We start from the raw sequence: 17,748 nt of genomic DNA, 5'->3' as shown, positions 1-17,748 counted from the left end.
TACTCTTTCTGGGACTCACATGAGAACTGCTTATAGATGTGATGCATTTTAAAAGACTTTAAGTGAGAACTGTGTAACAGATGTAAGATGTATTTAACACTCCATATTATGCACATGCGATATTAGAACATATATGGATACATTGTATCTAACAGATTACTATACCTAGTGTTTTTTGCGGATTTTTTTTTAAAGTATTAAAATTAATCTTTGTTAATCTGCATAGTATGTGCCTAATATCAGGTCCATTATGAGGATATAACTTTCAAATATTAATTTGCTGTATTTCCTTTGATTATTTAAAAAAAAAATTATTTTTATCTACTGCATAAATTTTAAAGGGCAAATATTTAAAACAGGTGTTTTCAACCAGAGGACAATTTCCTCCTGGCGGAAATTTTTACCTTCAGGGTAAAATGCAGTCAGCCTTTTATTTAGCTGTTAAGTGTTTAGTGTACGAATATAAATAACTGGTTTTTAAGTATTGGTATGTATCAACATATCGTATACTCTTTAGTATATAAAAGCATGTTAAAAATAATTTAATCTAAGTAATTGTATATATGTATTTTTCAAGTTTTGGAGAAAAATGGAGATAATCTTATAGGTCTATAAGACAAAACAGGCTGAGAAACATGTTTAAAATGTATGAAAATTTTCTCTCTGTGTATTACATAAATGAAAAAATAACTATACAAAACTTTAAATCAAGCATCAAACAATAAACATTTTGTACGGAAACTGACAACTTAATTTGCTTGTGTGTCAGACTTATTAAAGTAAAGGAATAGTAAAGCAACTATAATACAGGAAAAAGTTTAAAGAATTTTTTATTAGAACCTTAAACTTAACAAATGCTTAGTTTGTGCTTACAAAATTCATCTCTGCTGCTTGAGGATTCAAGCTAACCTAAAACTATTAAAACAGAGTTTAAGCATTTAATACTTGAAATTTACAGTTCAAAATCATATTAAGCTTTGGCTCAGATTTTTCAATACATTAACAACATGGCTAGCAAAAGCTTAAAGCAAACTTGTGTAATTTTACAAACTGGGTGAGAGGATCACGAAGCTCAGTGTCATTGCCAAAAACTCACTCCCTAACTTCAAGAACTCTGTTCTCATACACATGTTGTCCTCGGGGAGCAGACAGAGGGACAGTACGAATAAAATATTAAGATAATGGCTTAATTAAAATAAAACCTTACAATATAATTAATGAAATTCGGCATTTTTGTAATGTTAAATTCAGTATTGGTAATGTCTGCACACAGAATTTAGCATAGGATCAAATTTTTGCAAGTGATGATGCATATAAAAATTCTGATAGGAAGTAGCACACATCATCATTATTTAAATTAAATTGTGAAGCAACTGACAGATAATGTATTTTAAGTGAAAGTTTGCCAAGAATGTTGCTTTGGTATCCAAAAAAAAAAAAAAAAAAAAATTGCAACACTGCAAATCAACCTTGAGTGAGGTGTTTTCGGACTAATTTTATCATTGAAATACACATAAAATTTTTTATGGCTTTTTATTATTTATTATTTTTTTTTATATAACCATAATTTTTTTTATCTTCAATCTCTGTTAAAAGTTTGACTTTTTGGAGTGTATTTTTTATGGCTTTTTTTTATTTATTATTTTTTTTTTTATATAACCATAATTTTTTATCTTCAATCTCTGTTAAAAGTTTGACTTTTTGGAGTGTATTATTCAAATATCTTTTTAACTTCATTTAATAAGCCATCATTTTGTATGATGGTTAGTGGCACCAGCTGCCATATTGGTAGGTCCAGGTTTTAAATCTTGGAGAAGGCATGGATGTTAAGGCTCATCCACATGAGTATGCTCGCGATGTAGTTGACACAATTTCTCTTTTCCCGGCATAAATTCGCATTATGCAGAGGACATAAAATTAAGTTCGCTCATGTTCAGCTTTTTCACCCGCGATGTGGACGAACAGCCAATAGCTGATTGAGTTCTTATGAGGTGTCATAATTGGAAAATCTTGCTTACCTGTTTCAATATGGCATCAGATTAATTCTTTGTTCAGTTTTAGATAAAAGCTTGTCTTATAAAGACATTCTTTTTATCTTATTTTATTTTCATCTTTTTAGTCTCAATGACACATTGTCAATTAAATTATTCGGTTGAAAAATCACTGTTTTACTTTTAACAGTTCTGTTCATTCAAAATGGTTGATAAACGATATGAGAAATAGCATTAAAAATTTCATATAAATGTCATTCAAAAGATTCCTGCCCCCTCAATCACATGATACAAATGATAAAATTTTGAGAGTTTTAGTTTATTTGTTAAATGAAGATATGTGTAAACTATCATTTAATTGTATTTTGGAGAACATGTTACTGCTCTATACTGTATTATCATTCACACTGAACTTGTGCACAAAATTGGAGCTAGATAGCTATCAGGAAGCAGTGTAAGAAAAATAGCAGTGTAAAAAAATTGAAGCAATGTTTTAACCGCAGCAACACAGTATAAATGAGTGAAGGAAAAAGTTTTTAAAAATGTGTTTAATTTGAAATTACGTTTAAATAATACTTATTCTTGTTTTAAAAGAGGGCAAAGATTTTGCTTTATTAACATTTAAAAATTTTAACAGATACATTTTTCAGTGTTAATGCTGAGGAAAACGTATGTAAACTTCTGAAATGGAAAAAAATAAATAAATAAATAAATAAAAATCAACAGGATAGGTTTCATTCTAAATAATTTTAAATGCTAATCAATACTTAAATTCTATTGATTTTGAGATTAATGAATGAAATGACTAGTAAATGCAAGATAACCATACAGAAGCAATAAGAATCATGTGACATGTAGTGACATTATAATTTTGAGAGTGATATTTGCAAGAAATGCAATGGTCAGAAGAACTGATTTTTTCTCCACTTATGCTTAAAACATATTTTTTTTTTAATAAATGTAGAACATTTTCATATTTTTTTTAATTCTTGTTTGAAAAGAGGGCAGAGTGTTAGTTTAGTAATCTCTGGAAATTTCAAACATTTTTTGGAGATTAAAATTGTTGCGAAAAAATTGAGCAATTTTTTTAATTTGCGAAAAATTCATAAATTAAGTTAGAATTTTCATATAAGTTTTATTCAAAAGTTTTTTTCCCTCTATATGATAATGCAAATAATAATGTTCTGATTTTTTTTTTTTTTTTTTTTTTTTTTGTTTGTCTGTTAATTGAAGATATGTGTGAAAAATCTTTTAAGCATTAAATTAAAAAAAACTGAACTTTGGAGAGGTGAACCTTGTCACCACATTTTACTCTGATTGACAAACTGCGTGTATACAGGATTCAATACTCCTCAGAAAGTACTTTAAAAACTTATGACAAAATATTGACCATAATGACAAGCATGAGTAAACTAAATAAAAGCTTTTAAAATGTGCTGAATCTCCTGTGTTCTAATTTTAAGATTTTTTGCATCTTTTTTTAGGAATGTACATGCAGGATCTAAAGTTTGGGCAATGAAGACTACTCTTTTAGGTATATGGGTGAAAGCAACAGTTTTATCAGTACGTTCCACTCAAGAACCAACAATATATAAAGTGCGCTTTGATAATTTTAAAACTTTGGGACCTAAAGTATTCAATGGTAAGAGTCTAGCATACATGACACCTTCAGAGGTATCTGTGCCAGTTGGAACCAGAATAATTGGTAAGAAATATTCAATACACCATTTTGAATTGAAAAAGTTTATGAGTACATATAATTTTATTTCTATTCTTGGTCTTATGTTTAAGAACTTTTTTAAAATTTTCTAACTTAATTAAATACTTATTTCTTTCTCTCTTTTTTTTTAATTCCCCAATCTTAAGTAATACTATACTAAAACTATTATATTACATAGCTGTCTGTAATTTAGAAATGGATACATTGCCAGGTATTGTCAGGTTTTTTTTTAAATTTCATCATGTAAAATATGAACTCCTAAACAGTCCCCCCCCGTCTTTATTTTTTCCCATCCCTTCAGTTTCAACCCTTACATCATTCTTTATACACATTGAGATTTTCTCTTTTAACTAACTACTTTATAATGATGGAGTTAGCATGTATAACTCATAACACATAATTCTGTCCAGTTTTTTTTTTTTTTTTTAAACTTTAAAGACAGTAATTTTATTTAAAAAAAAAACACCAGACTATTTGAATGATAAGTGTATTTTTCCATATGCCACTTATTAATTATTACATGACTTACAGCTTAATAATTATTACATTACTTAAGAAAATTATTGCAGAAAAAAAGTAGTAAAATATCTGTAAAAATGCAGAATTGTTGTTTTGCACATACTTTGAAATATTGTTAGGAAGTGTCTTTTTTCTTAAGAAAGGCTGGAGAATTATTATAATGCAATAAACAAATATACCATAGAGAAATCAATTACACAATTTTATGATGACAGTTTAATTGTACACTAAAACCAACAGCAAAAATGTGTAATTAATTCCTCCCCCTAACAAATTGTAACTTAATTTTATACTGCAACAGCTGCATTTTTTAGTGTTATAGTAATGTGCATATTTCATACAAAAAGGACTTTCTTTCAACTATAATATGTGGAATAATTTCAATATACTCAAGTAGTATGATAGATTAACTGTAAGGAATTTTTTTTATTTATTTATTTACTCTTATCATTTATTTTTTAAGGAAGTAATTATTGGAATGGCTTTATAATTTTTTTGGAGGGGAGTATATTTATTTAATTGCATTTTGTTGAAAGTGATTCAGTTTATTTGATCAGCAATAATTTTGTATTTTTTTGTATTGCAGCCCGTTACACAGATGAAGTTAAGTCGAACTTGTATGCTGGAATAGTTGCTGAGCCACCTAAAGTTACCAATCGTGGCAGGTAATTCTTTGGCAGAATTATTTTTGCTGTAAATACTTGATTATCTGGAAAGCTTGAGAAATGCCAAATTCCAGATATGGGGAAATTTTGGATAATTTCCCCATATCTGGAATTCAAAGTAGAAGAGCCAAAATGAAGAGAAGAAATTTCCGGTCTAAATTTATAAAAACTGTTGTCTTATTTATTACTAACTTGATAATCGAAACCCCACATTTAAAATTATACAAGATCTTAGTGGATGTATTTCAGACATAAAAGCTGACATATTTTGTAGGCCTTAAAAGTAAAACATGTTATCCTATTATAAAATTCCACTGAACGTGAAAGTTGGTAAACTTGTGTCATTTATTCTGACAGAAGTTTAATAGAACAGTTATATATATATATATATATATAATTGAAATTGAAAATGAAAAGCTAATAAGTATTGTGTTGTAAGACCTATTTGGTCTTAAAAATTTTTTGCACAATATGCTGCAAAAATTATGAAATAATAAGAAGAAATATTGTAGTGAGCTCGCCAAAAAGTTACCAGGAGCTGTGGCTCCAAGAAATACTTCAACGCAGTATCTTTTAAAATAATAACATTGAAGCGTGAAAATTTAGCCTACACGCGAAATTAAAATGCAGAAAATAAAACTTAAAATCAATCGTTGGAAACATGTGAATGGCAAAAAATACAGTAAAAACCTATGAATGTGATAAGTGAAAAGTTAACACATATAAAAAACTGACCGACGGAACAATTTAAAGCAAAATTAAAACATATGAAAAACATAAAATTACAAAAATTATAAAAATTACAAATCGGAAAATGGTAAATTAGCCTAATTAGACTTCCAACCTAGCTTTTCAAGGGAAATTTCAGTTGAAAGTCGAACCAAGCTAACACCATTACGCGTTTTGCCAAAACAGACAACTGAAGCTCTTGTGTGACGAAAAATTTTTTTAATAATATGAATTGTCCCAAAAAATCTTTTGGAGCTTCAATTCTCTGTTCCAATTTCCCGACCCGTCCGCAAAAAATGACACATTAAGGTGTAAAAAAATGCAAATGCAACTCCGAGTAAAGCTAAAATTAAAATAAAATAAATTAAATAGCGGTCTGCTATTAATCAAACTATACAATAACGTATGGGCTGGACCTGCAAGCTTAAAGAATAAAACTTTTATTAATTTTATAGTTCTGAAATTAAATTCAAATGAAAATAAACGCCTAAGACCAAGAAATTTTTTTTTAAAAAACACAAATAAACAGAAAAAACAAACCTGTGGCTATGCTGTCCTCCTGATTGCGAAGCAAATTTGAAAAGGGGTTGTAATCCCCTCTGTGTCTTTCAAAGCCATCCCTCTCGTTGTGTGAGGTAGACGGGTGAAACAATGTCACTGCGTATCAGCCAATGCGATTAGATTGTTCTTTCGCGGGAACTTGTACCCACCTGAGTTAAAGAGGCATTGAAAGACTCTAAAAGACATGGAAAGAATCCAAAATGGCGTCAGTCAAGTTGTTAGAAGAATGAAACTGTTTGAAAAACTTGAAAATGGCTAATTCAGCAAAGATTACTCAACATGGCCACAAAAGTAAGAGTAAAATGGAAAAAAGTCGTTTGTTAATAAAAGTCTTAATTCTTCAAGCTAGAGGGCGATCAAGCTACAATGAAAAACGAAAAGGCCCGATTTGTTAATAAAAGTAGAAATGGGCATCAAAGTAATTTAAAACTATTAAAACAATAGTACTAAAGTATTGTGCCAAAATCTTTTGGAGGAAAGAAATTGTATTGACAAGAATTATCTGTACATTTTTACATTAGATTCTCTGAATCAGCCATCCACTTTATACCATCCCAATATGCTTTAAGTATAAAATTTCATTATCTAACTCAAATTATCTAAAAATTGGTAAGGCTAATGCCAGGTTTTTTAAGGTATTTTTAATTATTTTATTAGGAATTAGGTTATTTTTCAAAATTATCACGAAATAAAGTATTTCTTCTTTAAGGTGTTCTGTTGTATTGCATATTCTTTTTATTCTAAGTAGCTGTGGATAAATTGTGTTTAGGATGATTGTTTTGGAAATATTTGAATTCCAGTTGGTTAACTTTACTGTAAAAAAATTAAATTCTCTTCTCTTGTCGTGAACTTTTATAAAATTGTAATCAATAATATTCAAGTCAAGGTAGACTACATTATTTTGCACCGTATTTGTATTATTTAGTTTTAAGCAAGTGGGGTAGATATTAGCAATTTCTATTTTGTTCTGGTTGTTAAAGGCTATGATATCATCAATATAACAATATATGTGTTGACAAAATTTATGTTCTTCTTTACTGAGTGAACGGACAAAGGTCAATTCTTTTGTAAAAAGGAGTAACTCACATACAGAACTGGGAAAATTACCTCCCATTGGAATTCCTTGAATTTGTTTAAAGATGCTATTGTTAAATTGAATAAAATTATTGAAAAGCACGGTTGAGAGAAAAAGCTGCCATTTTTCGGTACTTATTATGGTAGAAATTTGCGGAGTTATATCCGGTAGAGCAAGTAAGCTTGTATATATTTCTTTAAGTGGTAAGGTAGTATAGAGGTTTTCGAAGTCGTAGCATTGTATATGGTCTATTTTAAGTGAATTTATAGTTTTTAGAACTAGCTCGTTACTTGAAATCATCCAGTTGCAATGTAGATCCTTAAAATCATAGTTATTAATTAAGTCACATATTAAGCGAAGTTTTTTTGCAAAAAGATAATCTATTTCTTTAAGATAACTTTTGGTACTTTTGGCAATGAACCTGAATTTAATAGGAGACTTATGAAATTATGGTAGTGCATAGAGATTGGCAAATCTGTTATTATATTTTCGGGGATGTCTTTTATGTAGTGCGTTAAATTTATTGAGACGAATTTTAGTGCTGGTAGTAATTTTTTGGTAAGTGCCATTGTTATTTAATTAATTATGCAGAAGGTAGAAGTAAAACTTTTTTCAAATAACACTAAAATTGTTGCTGGCTTTGTCAATGTTTGTAATGATAAAGTCATCTTGCTGTTTTTTAATAAGATTATATAGCTGCTTTTTATTGTGTAAAGAGTTGAAATAAGGCGTCTTGAAAAGTAAATATTGAAATTCTTTAATTAGTGCAGCTTTCCATTCAAGAAAAGTAGTAGTGGGTGAATTGGATTTATTACTAACTAAGATGATAAATTTATCTAGATCTTGATTGAATTGTTTGAGGCAAAAGTGTTTATTGCTACTGAAAGTAGGACGAAATTTGGTGCCAAGTTGCAAAAGGGCTCGCAATTCTAAGTCTTCAATGATATTGAAATCTCCAATGATAACATGTTGGTGGAAAGGATCGACATATTTATGGTAAAAAGGCTGTTGGCAATTACATATGCTATTTTCTTGTACATCGTGGTGTTTGATAACGAGTTGACCTAAGGTCTTTTCAAATTTAAAACAAGGCTTAATTTGAAGTTGTTGGTCAGGAAGCAAGTGTTGATATTTTTTTTTAATGCTTGGTATTTTTAGTTGATCGTAATAAGGGTGCTTGAGTTGTACAGTACAAAACAGTTTTTTGTGAAAAAAATTACTATTCTTTAGTTTAAAATTGCAAAAGTCAATAATTAAGTCTTTATCTATTTGTAAACATTGAGAATGTTGATCTATTATTTTAATCAGATTCCACAAAGTAGTATTCTTAAATGTGTGAAGAAGTTTAATGGCATTCTTAGTGAATTCTTTATGGTCAAGGAAGGAATTAAGATTTTTAATTATTAATTTCAGATCTTGTAAAGAAAAAAATTTTTGGTTTTTGGAATCACCTCCTCTCATACCTCTGGTAGTAATATTGCTAAAAAATCTGAATTGTCCATATACTGAGACTTCTGTCTGTCTATTGGTGGTATGACTTAGATAGGCATTCAGTCCATAAGGATACAGTGACTTTTTTTGAAGTATGTAAATGGATTCCTTAAACAGTCTAAGTTTGGTGTTTGGTACAATATCAAGCACAGTAATTTCTATGTTATCAAAATTATGTATATTATAATGCTGACTATTTTTTGTGACATTATTATAAATTTTTAATATGAGATCTATGATTATTAATTCTGAGGTTGAGACAGTTTTTTGTTTGACCTATATACGTGAGGGAACATTTTTTACAGGTGATTTGGTAGATACAATTGTGAGTCTTTCATAGTGATTGTGTTTTACTAGATTTAGTAGGAAGTGGAGTAGCATTAGCCTTACAGGTTTTTCAAAGCATGTTGCTTCATTTAATTATCTCTATGTTATTGATCTGAGCCAGTGAATTGAAAGTAAAGAGGGAGCTAGCCTGCTTTACATTGTTTTCGGAAGGAAGACTAACCTATCGTAAAAGTGGAACTGTAAACAGTATCCGGTAACTCAATAGCTATAGCTTAAAAAAAGTTAAAATCAAAATTCATCTAAAACTTACTGAAACTTTTAGTGCTTATAGCTGCTAAAAAGAAATAAAATTGAAAATGAAAAGCTAATAAGTATTATATATACTTATTAGTATATATAATATTAGTTATGTATATTAGTATATACATAAATAGGTAGTGGTTTGACCTTTTTTTGTCTATGGTCTCCTTTCACATTTGCCAGACTGTCATCCCCTTCCTTTCCAAAACTTGAAAAATACATGTACATTTATTTTTAATGTTTTTTATAAAAGAAGAAAAATTATAGAAAATGTTCATAAGTACAAAAACTTTAATAAATGTTTATATATATATATTCATAAAATAAAACTGAATACTAAACAGGTAAATAAAAGGCCAACTGCATTTCCACACAAGAATAGTTGAATTATGGATATTCAATACAAAGTGTGAAACCAGGACATCCAATATTTATAATCCAAACCTCTGTATCACCATGCTTTAGGCTTGCAAATTCTTCCCCCCCCCTTAATAAAATGGAAAGAGTCCAATTTCTTAAATTTCACCTCAGCACTAATGCCAACCTGACGAATCATTTATTATTTTTTGCTTCCATTGCAGCTTCAGAAATAACTCATACAACAATGGCTAAACATTTTTTTTAAATATTTGTCATTTAAATTTTGTTGTTTTTTAAATATGAAGAGCTTGGTAACATTTTATGTTAACATTACACTTCATGATGATTTACAGACTTCTGCGAAGTATTGAGCTAGTTAATGAAGATAAATTTAAATTTATCTCCATATCCAAAAAATACATTTTGTAAGTGATACTCATAGGCCAAAGGTTATATTTAGTGCTGTTTGACCTGAGAATAACTGATTTATTATTCAAATAAGCCCAAAATTGATGCTAGAGCTGGTGCAGCCTCACCAGGTGGTATAATTTAGGAAAGGCAAAAATTTTTAGGATTTAATGAAACACTGAGCAAAAAAATTAAGTGACGATAAAAATTTTAGAACTCGGGATGGCACATGGCGGTGCACCAAATATCTAACACTGCCTGTTGGATAAGCTTTAACCCTCTCAGTGTTACGGCCAGAAAATTCCGTATAGAAGACTGCCTCCTATATTCATTACAAATGAAAATTTATGCTAGCTTTTAATGTATTTGAATTCGGTTTGGATGTATATTGGAAGAAAAGGAATCAAGGTACAAAATGAGAGATTCATTTTTTAATTAAAATCAAGAAAATTCACTTATTCATGACATTTTGAGGAACTTTGAAATTTCAGGGCTAAACTCATAACGCTCGGAGGGTTAATATATGTAGGAATTTATTTATTTAGGACTCAAGCATGCATGGGAAATAGACATATACAGGTAAATAAAAGGCCAAAAATAAATCACTAACATAATTCAAACTTAACTTCATCAGTGTGCAAAGCAAGACAGTTTAGCAAAATATGTCTTAAGTTGCCAATTTCATGATACTTTGAGAATAGTGCATAGTGGATGCTCACTAAGGTTTATGATGATCTGTGAATCTGGAGGTTGGCAGATATTACAAACTACAAGTAAAAGTCAAATTTTCCAAGTAAGGGAATTTGTAAAGTACAGTCAAAAGTCGTTAATTCGGACACCCATAATCCGGAATGATCTATAATTCGGACCTCAAAGCTAAAATCTTTCTGCGCATGCGCCGCGTCGACGCATGCGCATAGGCGTTTTATCCGTGCGTGCAAGACATTTACGACTGCGCATATGCGTCTGCACAAGTGCAGAATACGTTTTCGCGCGCATGTTTAATGTATAACGGACGGTATAAGCTAAAATTATCTAATTATCTATTTCAGTTAATGTTGATGACTGCATTGTTCCTTAATCTTCGAATTGGATCCGGCTTATTATTTTTTGCAGACTGTAAGAGCAATTTTATAAAAGTAAGCTTGAACTTTCGATTATGTCAAATAGAATTTCCGATGGTGGAGCTCCCAAAGGATCTAGAAAACGAAAGTATGTTTCGATGTCCATCAAACAAAAAACGAATTGCTACAAAAAATGGATAAAGGCATATCCTTTGTTTATCTAACCATTCCGAAATCTGTTTATCAATTTCACGCTGCTCTGCACGGGGGGGGGGGGGAGACGTCGCGGCGCGCAATGAACTGGAAGTTGATCTGTCAACACTATCGTTATCTTCAGGGCAGATGTTCTTATTTTATTTGGCTTATAATTCCTTACTAAATGTAGTATTTAATCTCGATGTACTCCGTCTTTGATATGATTTAAATCAAATTCCTCGTCATTATAAATATCCCAAATACAAATCAAATAGTTTTCTGGTTGCAATTTTCTAATTTATGCGTAAGGTATGCTTTACGCATGCGCGCGTTGAAAGAAATGTTTAATAAAGTAAACAAAGAAATATTAAGCTTCTTTTTTGGTAAGTTTTGATACCCTTTAGATCATAATTGCTCATTATTTTATAAATTACGGTTTCATATTTTTAATTTTATAATTTCTGCATGCCATCTTACCAGATTTAAATTGATGATCTATAATCCGGAAAAATCGATAATCCGGAATCGCCGAAGTCCCGACGAGTCCGGATTAAAGACTTTTGACTGTATTGGTAATAAATGATATAACAAGATTATTTCATTGTGATAACAATGCACCAATCATCAGTCAGCTAATGGATGGCGAGATCTGTAGTATGGTCTAAAGCCAGAAAATATTGCTGCTGATGGTGAAGAAAGTGACAGAGATGTTGTTGAGAACAAAAGCAAAAAACAAAAAAAAAAAAAAAAAAAAAAAAAAAAAAAATCTATTTCTAAATTGAGGGAAAATTTTCGATATGGCACTAACTGGACTTACAGTGGCAAACAGTGGAACTTTGTAGTTGAACAAAAAATTATCTATCTGTGAAATTAACGAGAAAATATTAGCACAAAAAAAGAAGCAAATCAAGTAACTTACATTGAATGAAATGTTTAATAAAGCAAACAAATAAATATTGAATTTTTTTTGGGGGGAGAGGGATAAATTTTGATTTTGTTGAGGTCATAAATGCTTCATTATTTCATAAATCACTATTTCATATTTTTAATTTTATGATTTCTATATGTCATTTTCCTAGATTTAACTTGATGGTGTAACATCTGAAAAAAATCCCAAATTCAGAATTGTCTAAAAGTCCTGATGAGTCGAGATCTCCGACTTTATACCGTATGTTTATTTTTCAAGTTCTGGAAAGGAATGGGAGAACGTATTAAAACTTAAATCATTTATCATAATTTTTCATTGCCATTGCTTATCCGTTTTCAAACAAAATCACATTTTTTTTTTTTTTCTTATTTAAAAACACATAGACTCCCTGTGCACCGCATATGTACAACACAGAGCTTACAGAAGTAAGTTAATTAAAACATTAAAAGTTACATGCATAAATAAAATGAACAAAAGCAGAGAACAGCAGTCTGGACTTCACGAAAACAGATAAGTTCACTGGCCTATTAAGTCACTCCGAACATTTTGAAATCGTTCTGCAAGCATAATCTAGGGCCATCAAATGTAGGACATGAGAAAATCTAATATTCGCTCATCGGGCCTTTTTTTTAATGCCAGGATCCTGTGACTTAGAAACTACCCTACTGCATGATGTCCAATGGAATGTGGTCCCAAATTTTAATTATTGTTTCAAAATGTAATGAAGAAACAGAACTTGTATCCTTCTTTACAAAAATTAAAATAGCTGATCAAGAATTAATTCGGTTTATGTAAAACCAGTGGTGTATCTAGGGTGGAGCAAGGGGGGACACCTGTCTCCACACGCAGCATCCAGGGGGAACCAAACTGATAATAAGACATTCTAAAATGAAATGTTTTTAGTTCTTGGCACACAGAAGATGACACAAAATCTTCAGTTGTCCTTGGGTGCTGAAAACCCTAGCTGCGCCTCTGCTTAAAAACCAAAGGCGAAGTTCTTGTGAGTGTGTTATGACAACATGCTATCTAGTTTTGCCACTAAATAACACGATTTGGTGACAATGTATATTTGCTAATAATATAATGAGCTTCTAGAATGGTGTTACAAATATCTCATTGACGTAATTTTTTGCAGAAAATTTTTTTTCTAACATTTTAAAATATTCCAGTTTAGTTGAGCTTTTATTATACTCTGCTGTCCAGTAAAAATTTACTTATTATCTTTGATATTATATTTATTTTATATTTTTATGTTAATTATACTTCTAATTTATAGGTACTTGATATTTTTTGATGATGGATATGCTCAGTATGTTTATCATGAAGACGTGTTTGTTGTGCTTTCTCAAAGTAAGGAAAATTCTTTTATGTTTAAACATTACTATAAATCATGATTTTTTTATAATGATTGAAATTTTGTCATATATGTTGATCAATTGTCTAAAAAATCCCATTCAATATTAATTTAATTTAATAAAATGGCAGCATATTTCATAAAATTAGTACAGTCAAAAGTCTTTAATCCAGATCTCAAAGCTACAAACTTTCTGCGCACACGCATATGTGTTTATGCACAATGCGCGTTTAATGTATAACAGACGGTATAAGCTAAGCTAAAATTATCTAATTATCTATTTCAGTTGATGTTGCAGATTGCAATTTTCCTTAATCTTCTAATTGGATCCAGCTTATTATTTTTTGCAGACTGTTAGAGCAATTTTATAAAAGTAAGCTTCAACTTTCGATTATGTCAAAAAGAATTTGCGACTCTGGAGCTACCAAAGGATGTACAAAGTGAAAGCACGTTTCGATGTCCATCAAACAAAAAGTGGAATTGCTGCAAAAAATGGATAAAGGATTTGATTCTCTAACCATTCCGAAATATGTTCATCAATTTCATGCTGCTCTGCTTGGGAGGGGGGTATGTCGTGGCACGCAATGAACTGGAAGTTTATCTGTCAACACTAGCATTATCTTCAGAGCAGATGTTTTTATTTTATTCGGCTTATAATTCTTTACTAAATATAGTATTTCATTTCGATGTACTCCATCTTTGATATGATTTAAATCAAATTCCTCGTCATTATAAATATCACGAATACACATCAAATAGTTTTCTGGTTGCAATTTTCTAATTTTGACTATGCGTAATGTATGCTTTACACATGCGCGCGTTGAAAGAAATGTTTAGTAATTTCTGAAATAAAATAAAATGAAAGAAATGTTTAATAATTTCTGAAATAAAATAAAATGAAAGGAATGTTGAAAGAAATGTTTAATAATAAAGTAAACAAATAAATATTAAGCTTTTTTTGTAAATTTTGATACCCTTTAGATCATAATTGCTCTTTATTTCATAAATTATGGTTTCATATTTATAATTTTATAATTTCTCCATGTCATCTTACCAGATTTAAACTGATGATCTATAATCCAGAAAAACCGATAATCCGGAATCGCCAAAGTTCCGACGAGTCCGGATTAAAGACTTTTGACTGTATTTGACTTTGAAATGCAGTTTGAAAGATTATATACAATACACGCACACACACATATGAAAACTAAGTGTCAATTTGCATTCCAATCTTCTAAATCATCTGTGTGTGTGTGTGTTTGCAAGAATTTAGATGCTGATTAACAAAAAGAGTTGATTCATGAACAATTAGGTACAATCATGGCAGGTTGATAACACATTTTTTATATAGAGAGGGTTTTTTTTAAAAAACAGTTAGGTTGGAAGTTCTTGAATATATTTGACAAATAAAAGAACAATCACTGTTAGTAAGGAAGCTGTAAAAAGAAGGGGAGATGAAAATTTGTAAATTATACTTTCAAGGGCAGGATAAGACTGATTAAGTTTTAATTTTGTTTTTATTGGTGTTTTAGATTTCCATTCACAAGTTTTAATAATATTAGCTGAAACATTGTGTAAGTATCTGTGTCATTAACATTGTGTAAATGCCATGTCTTATAGATTAATACTGTTAATCATGCAATTTAATAATTCAGCAATTTTGTATTTGATGCTTATGGAAAAATTTTATCTGCATTAATTAGTGAATAAATTGGTTAATGTTGTGAAAGCTTATGAAGATGATATGAGTATTATGAATCTGACGAAGTTAGTGTAAATGATTTTAAATGTAAGCTATTAAAAAGGTATAAATTTAAATGGGTTAGCAATACTCTTGTAACTGAAAACACCACCTCATGAACTTGAACTTTTTTTCTAATTCCAAGGTGGATGGACATGGATAAATGATGTAATTCATTTAGAATATTTAACCTTAAACTCACAGGGATAGCCAGTCTAAGCTCGTAATTTTGATTTGCAATCTTTGCGTAAAATAACCAGTTATCAAGGAGTTCATAGTTTTCTGCTCTATTCCGTATTGTTGTAATGTCAGGGTGTTCAAAATGATGTAGATCCTTTAGATAAAAATACGTTTTTAAATGTGGGATCCATTTTCAATTTTTCTATAGTTGTCTCGCTTAAGTGAAGTATTTTCCTTGTCAGCATAGCACTTTTTACCATGTTTCCTTTGCCATCAAACGTTATTCTATTTTCCTTCCCCGGGATGTGTTTTATTATTAAACTAAAAAATTTAAATGGCCTTGGAAACGGTCTTGGCGACATATTCTGTTCTCAATATAAACTTCCTGCACCACATGGTCTGAATAAACTATAATCGGTGACTTTCCAGAGTAAACTAGGAATGTTTGTACAACTGACCAAACTGCAAGCATTTCTTGCTCTGGTTCTTGCTAGTTTCTCTGTGTGGATTAAGCATTTTACTAAAATGCACCACTGGTTGCATGAGAACAACTCCCACTGCATAATCTGAGGCACCTGTCAAGATTTTGTCACCTTTCGAAAATTTTAATACATGCTTTTGTATTAGGGCCTGTTTTAATTTTTCGAATGCCGCATTGATCTCAGCTGACCAAGTAAACCAGGTTTTCTTTTTCTTTAAGTGTAATAATAGTTTAGCTATTTGCATATTAATTTGCATATTTAATGAAACACATGCCTAAGAATGAAAATAAGTTTCTTTACTGTGTTATTTGGAGGATAGTTTTTAATCGCAATTATTTTTTAATCTTCTCTTTCAATGCCTTTACTAGATATTTTGTATCCTAAGTAATGGTGCTCTGGAGTAGTGAACTTACATTTGGTGGAATTTATTTTTAGTCTGGCTTCATTTAGGGCTGAAAATACTTCATGTAAATCTTTAATATGCTGGTTGGTGTTTTTCTCATAACTATTGTATCATCCAAGTAAATGAAAGTCTTTTTCCTGAACACTGGTGGCAAGATAATGTTTATTGATAATGTTATTATTGGACATGGTACACACTGAAAAGTGGCAAGCACCCTGCATAACCCGAACAGCATTCTTAAAAAACAGCGGACTTTGTAATGAATGCTGTTAGGCACGTCTTTAGGTTTCAAGCCAATTTGAAAATATCCGGATGTTAGATCCAACGTTAACACAGATTTTGTATATTTAATTTTTTGATTGATTTCTTTAATTATGAGCAAGGTATAGACAAGGTACTTGGTTATACTGTTTAGATTTATATAATCAATGGAAAATCACCATGTTTTGTGATTGGTAGGTGGAAGATCATTTCCCCCCCCCCCTACACAGCACCACCAGGCTAACATAAGGCCTGCTGATAGGGGTTATAATTGTGTTTTTTTTTAACATATCTTGGACATTGTTCTCAATTATTTTCTCTTTTATTTTATCATAACGATAAGCAGCTGCAGTGCCCATATCTGTTATACAATTAACAATGTGAATGTACCTGGACTGTCATAAAAACAATTTAAAAATTCACTTCTCAAGGTTTTTATTTTCTGTTTTTCTTCCGGCCCCAAATGTCCAGCGGTTAACTGGACTTCCTGGACTCTTCTATCGTCAACTTTATTCATCTGCAACTGTAAGATAAAATCACAGAAATTAAGATGAGCCCCTGCTGCTTTTAAAAAGTCTACCCGTAAGATGGCGATGGCAGATTTTGCTCTGCAAAGAAAATCACTTTAAGAGTTTCATTTTTTTGCTTGTACATGCAGTAGTATTTTACCATTACATGTACCATGTTTGCCTTGTGGTCTATGTTTGCAGAAATATCTTTGAAAGAAACTGCTTGGGCTTTGGTATCAATCAGTACTTCTGCAGGGATACTGACACTATTTCACTATTGACAGTATCCAAGTATCTTATTTTTATAGTATTTAATTTTTGAGGGATATTCTTTATTTCAGGCAGGGCTGCACCTTCTTGTCACCAGCACCTGTTTCAACTTGTCCCCTTGCTTTTGGTTTGCTTCTTTTTGGCCTCAGCTACTTTTGGTTGAAGTCTTTCCTCTTTTCTAAAATTGCTTCTTTGGTCTCACACTTTGGGCCAACTAAAGTGTGATTTTCATGAGGGATTGGCTTAAAGCTTCA

At 30.6% G+C, this 17,748-nt stretch overlaps 1 protein-coding gene across 9 annotated transcripts in view; it reads left to right on the top strand.

The window, feature by feature from the left end:
• The window catches only part of egg (SET domain bifurcated histone lysine methyltransferase eggless), a 318,317-nt gene that overhangs the window by 214,384 nt on the left and 86,185 nt on the right, over window positions 1-17,748 (top strand). For all 9 annotated transcript variants that reach the window (XM_085820928.1, XM_085820924.1, XM_085820920.1 and 6 more), the window contains 3 exons: window positions 3,476-3,696; window positions 4,817-4,895; window positions 13,571-13,644. In XM_085820928.1, coding sequence (XP_085677054.1) covers window positions 3,476-3,696; window positions 4,817-4,895; window positions 13,571-13,644 — 374 coding nt within the window. The remainder of the gene's footprint in view (window positions 1-3,475; window positions 3,697-4,816; window positions 4,896-13,570; window positions 13,645-17,748) is intronic.

The sequence above is a fragment of the Stegodyphus dumicola genome, chromosome 7 (assembly GCF_044657685.1).
Source record: "Stegodyphus dumicola isolate Sdum_Otavi_A_Nest chromosome 7, ASM4465768v1".
Taxonomy (NCBI): domain Eukaryota; kingdom Metazoa; phylum Arthropoda; class Arachnida; order Araneae; family Eresidae; genus Stegodyphus; species Stegodyphus dumicola.
The sequence above is the reverse complement of the archived record's forward strand: the minus strand, read 5'-3'. Positions and strand labels throughout refer to the sequence as shown.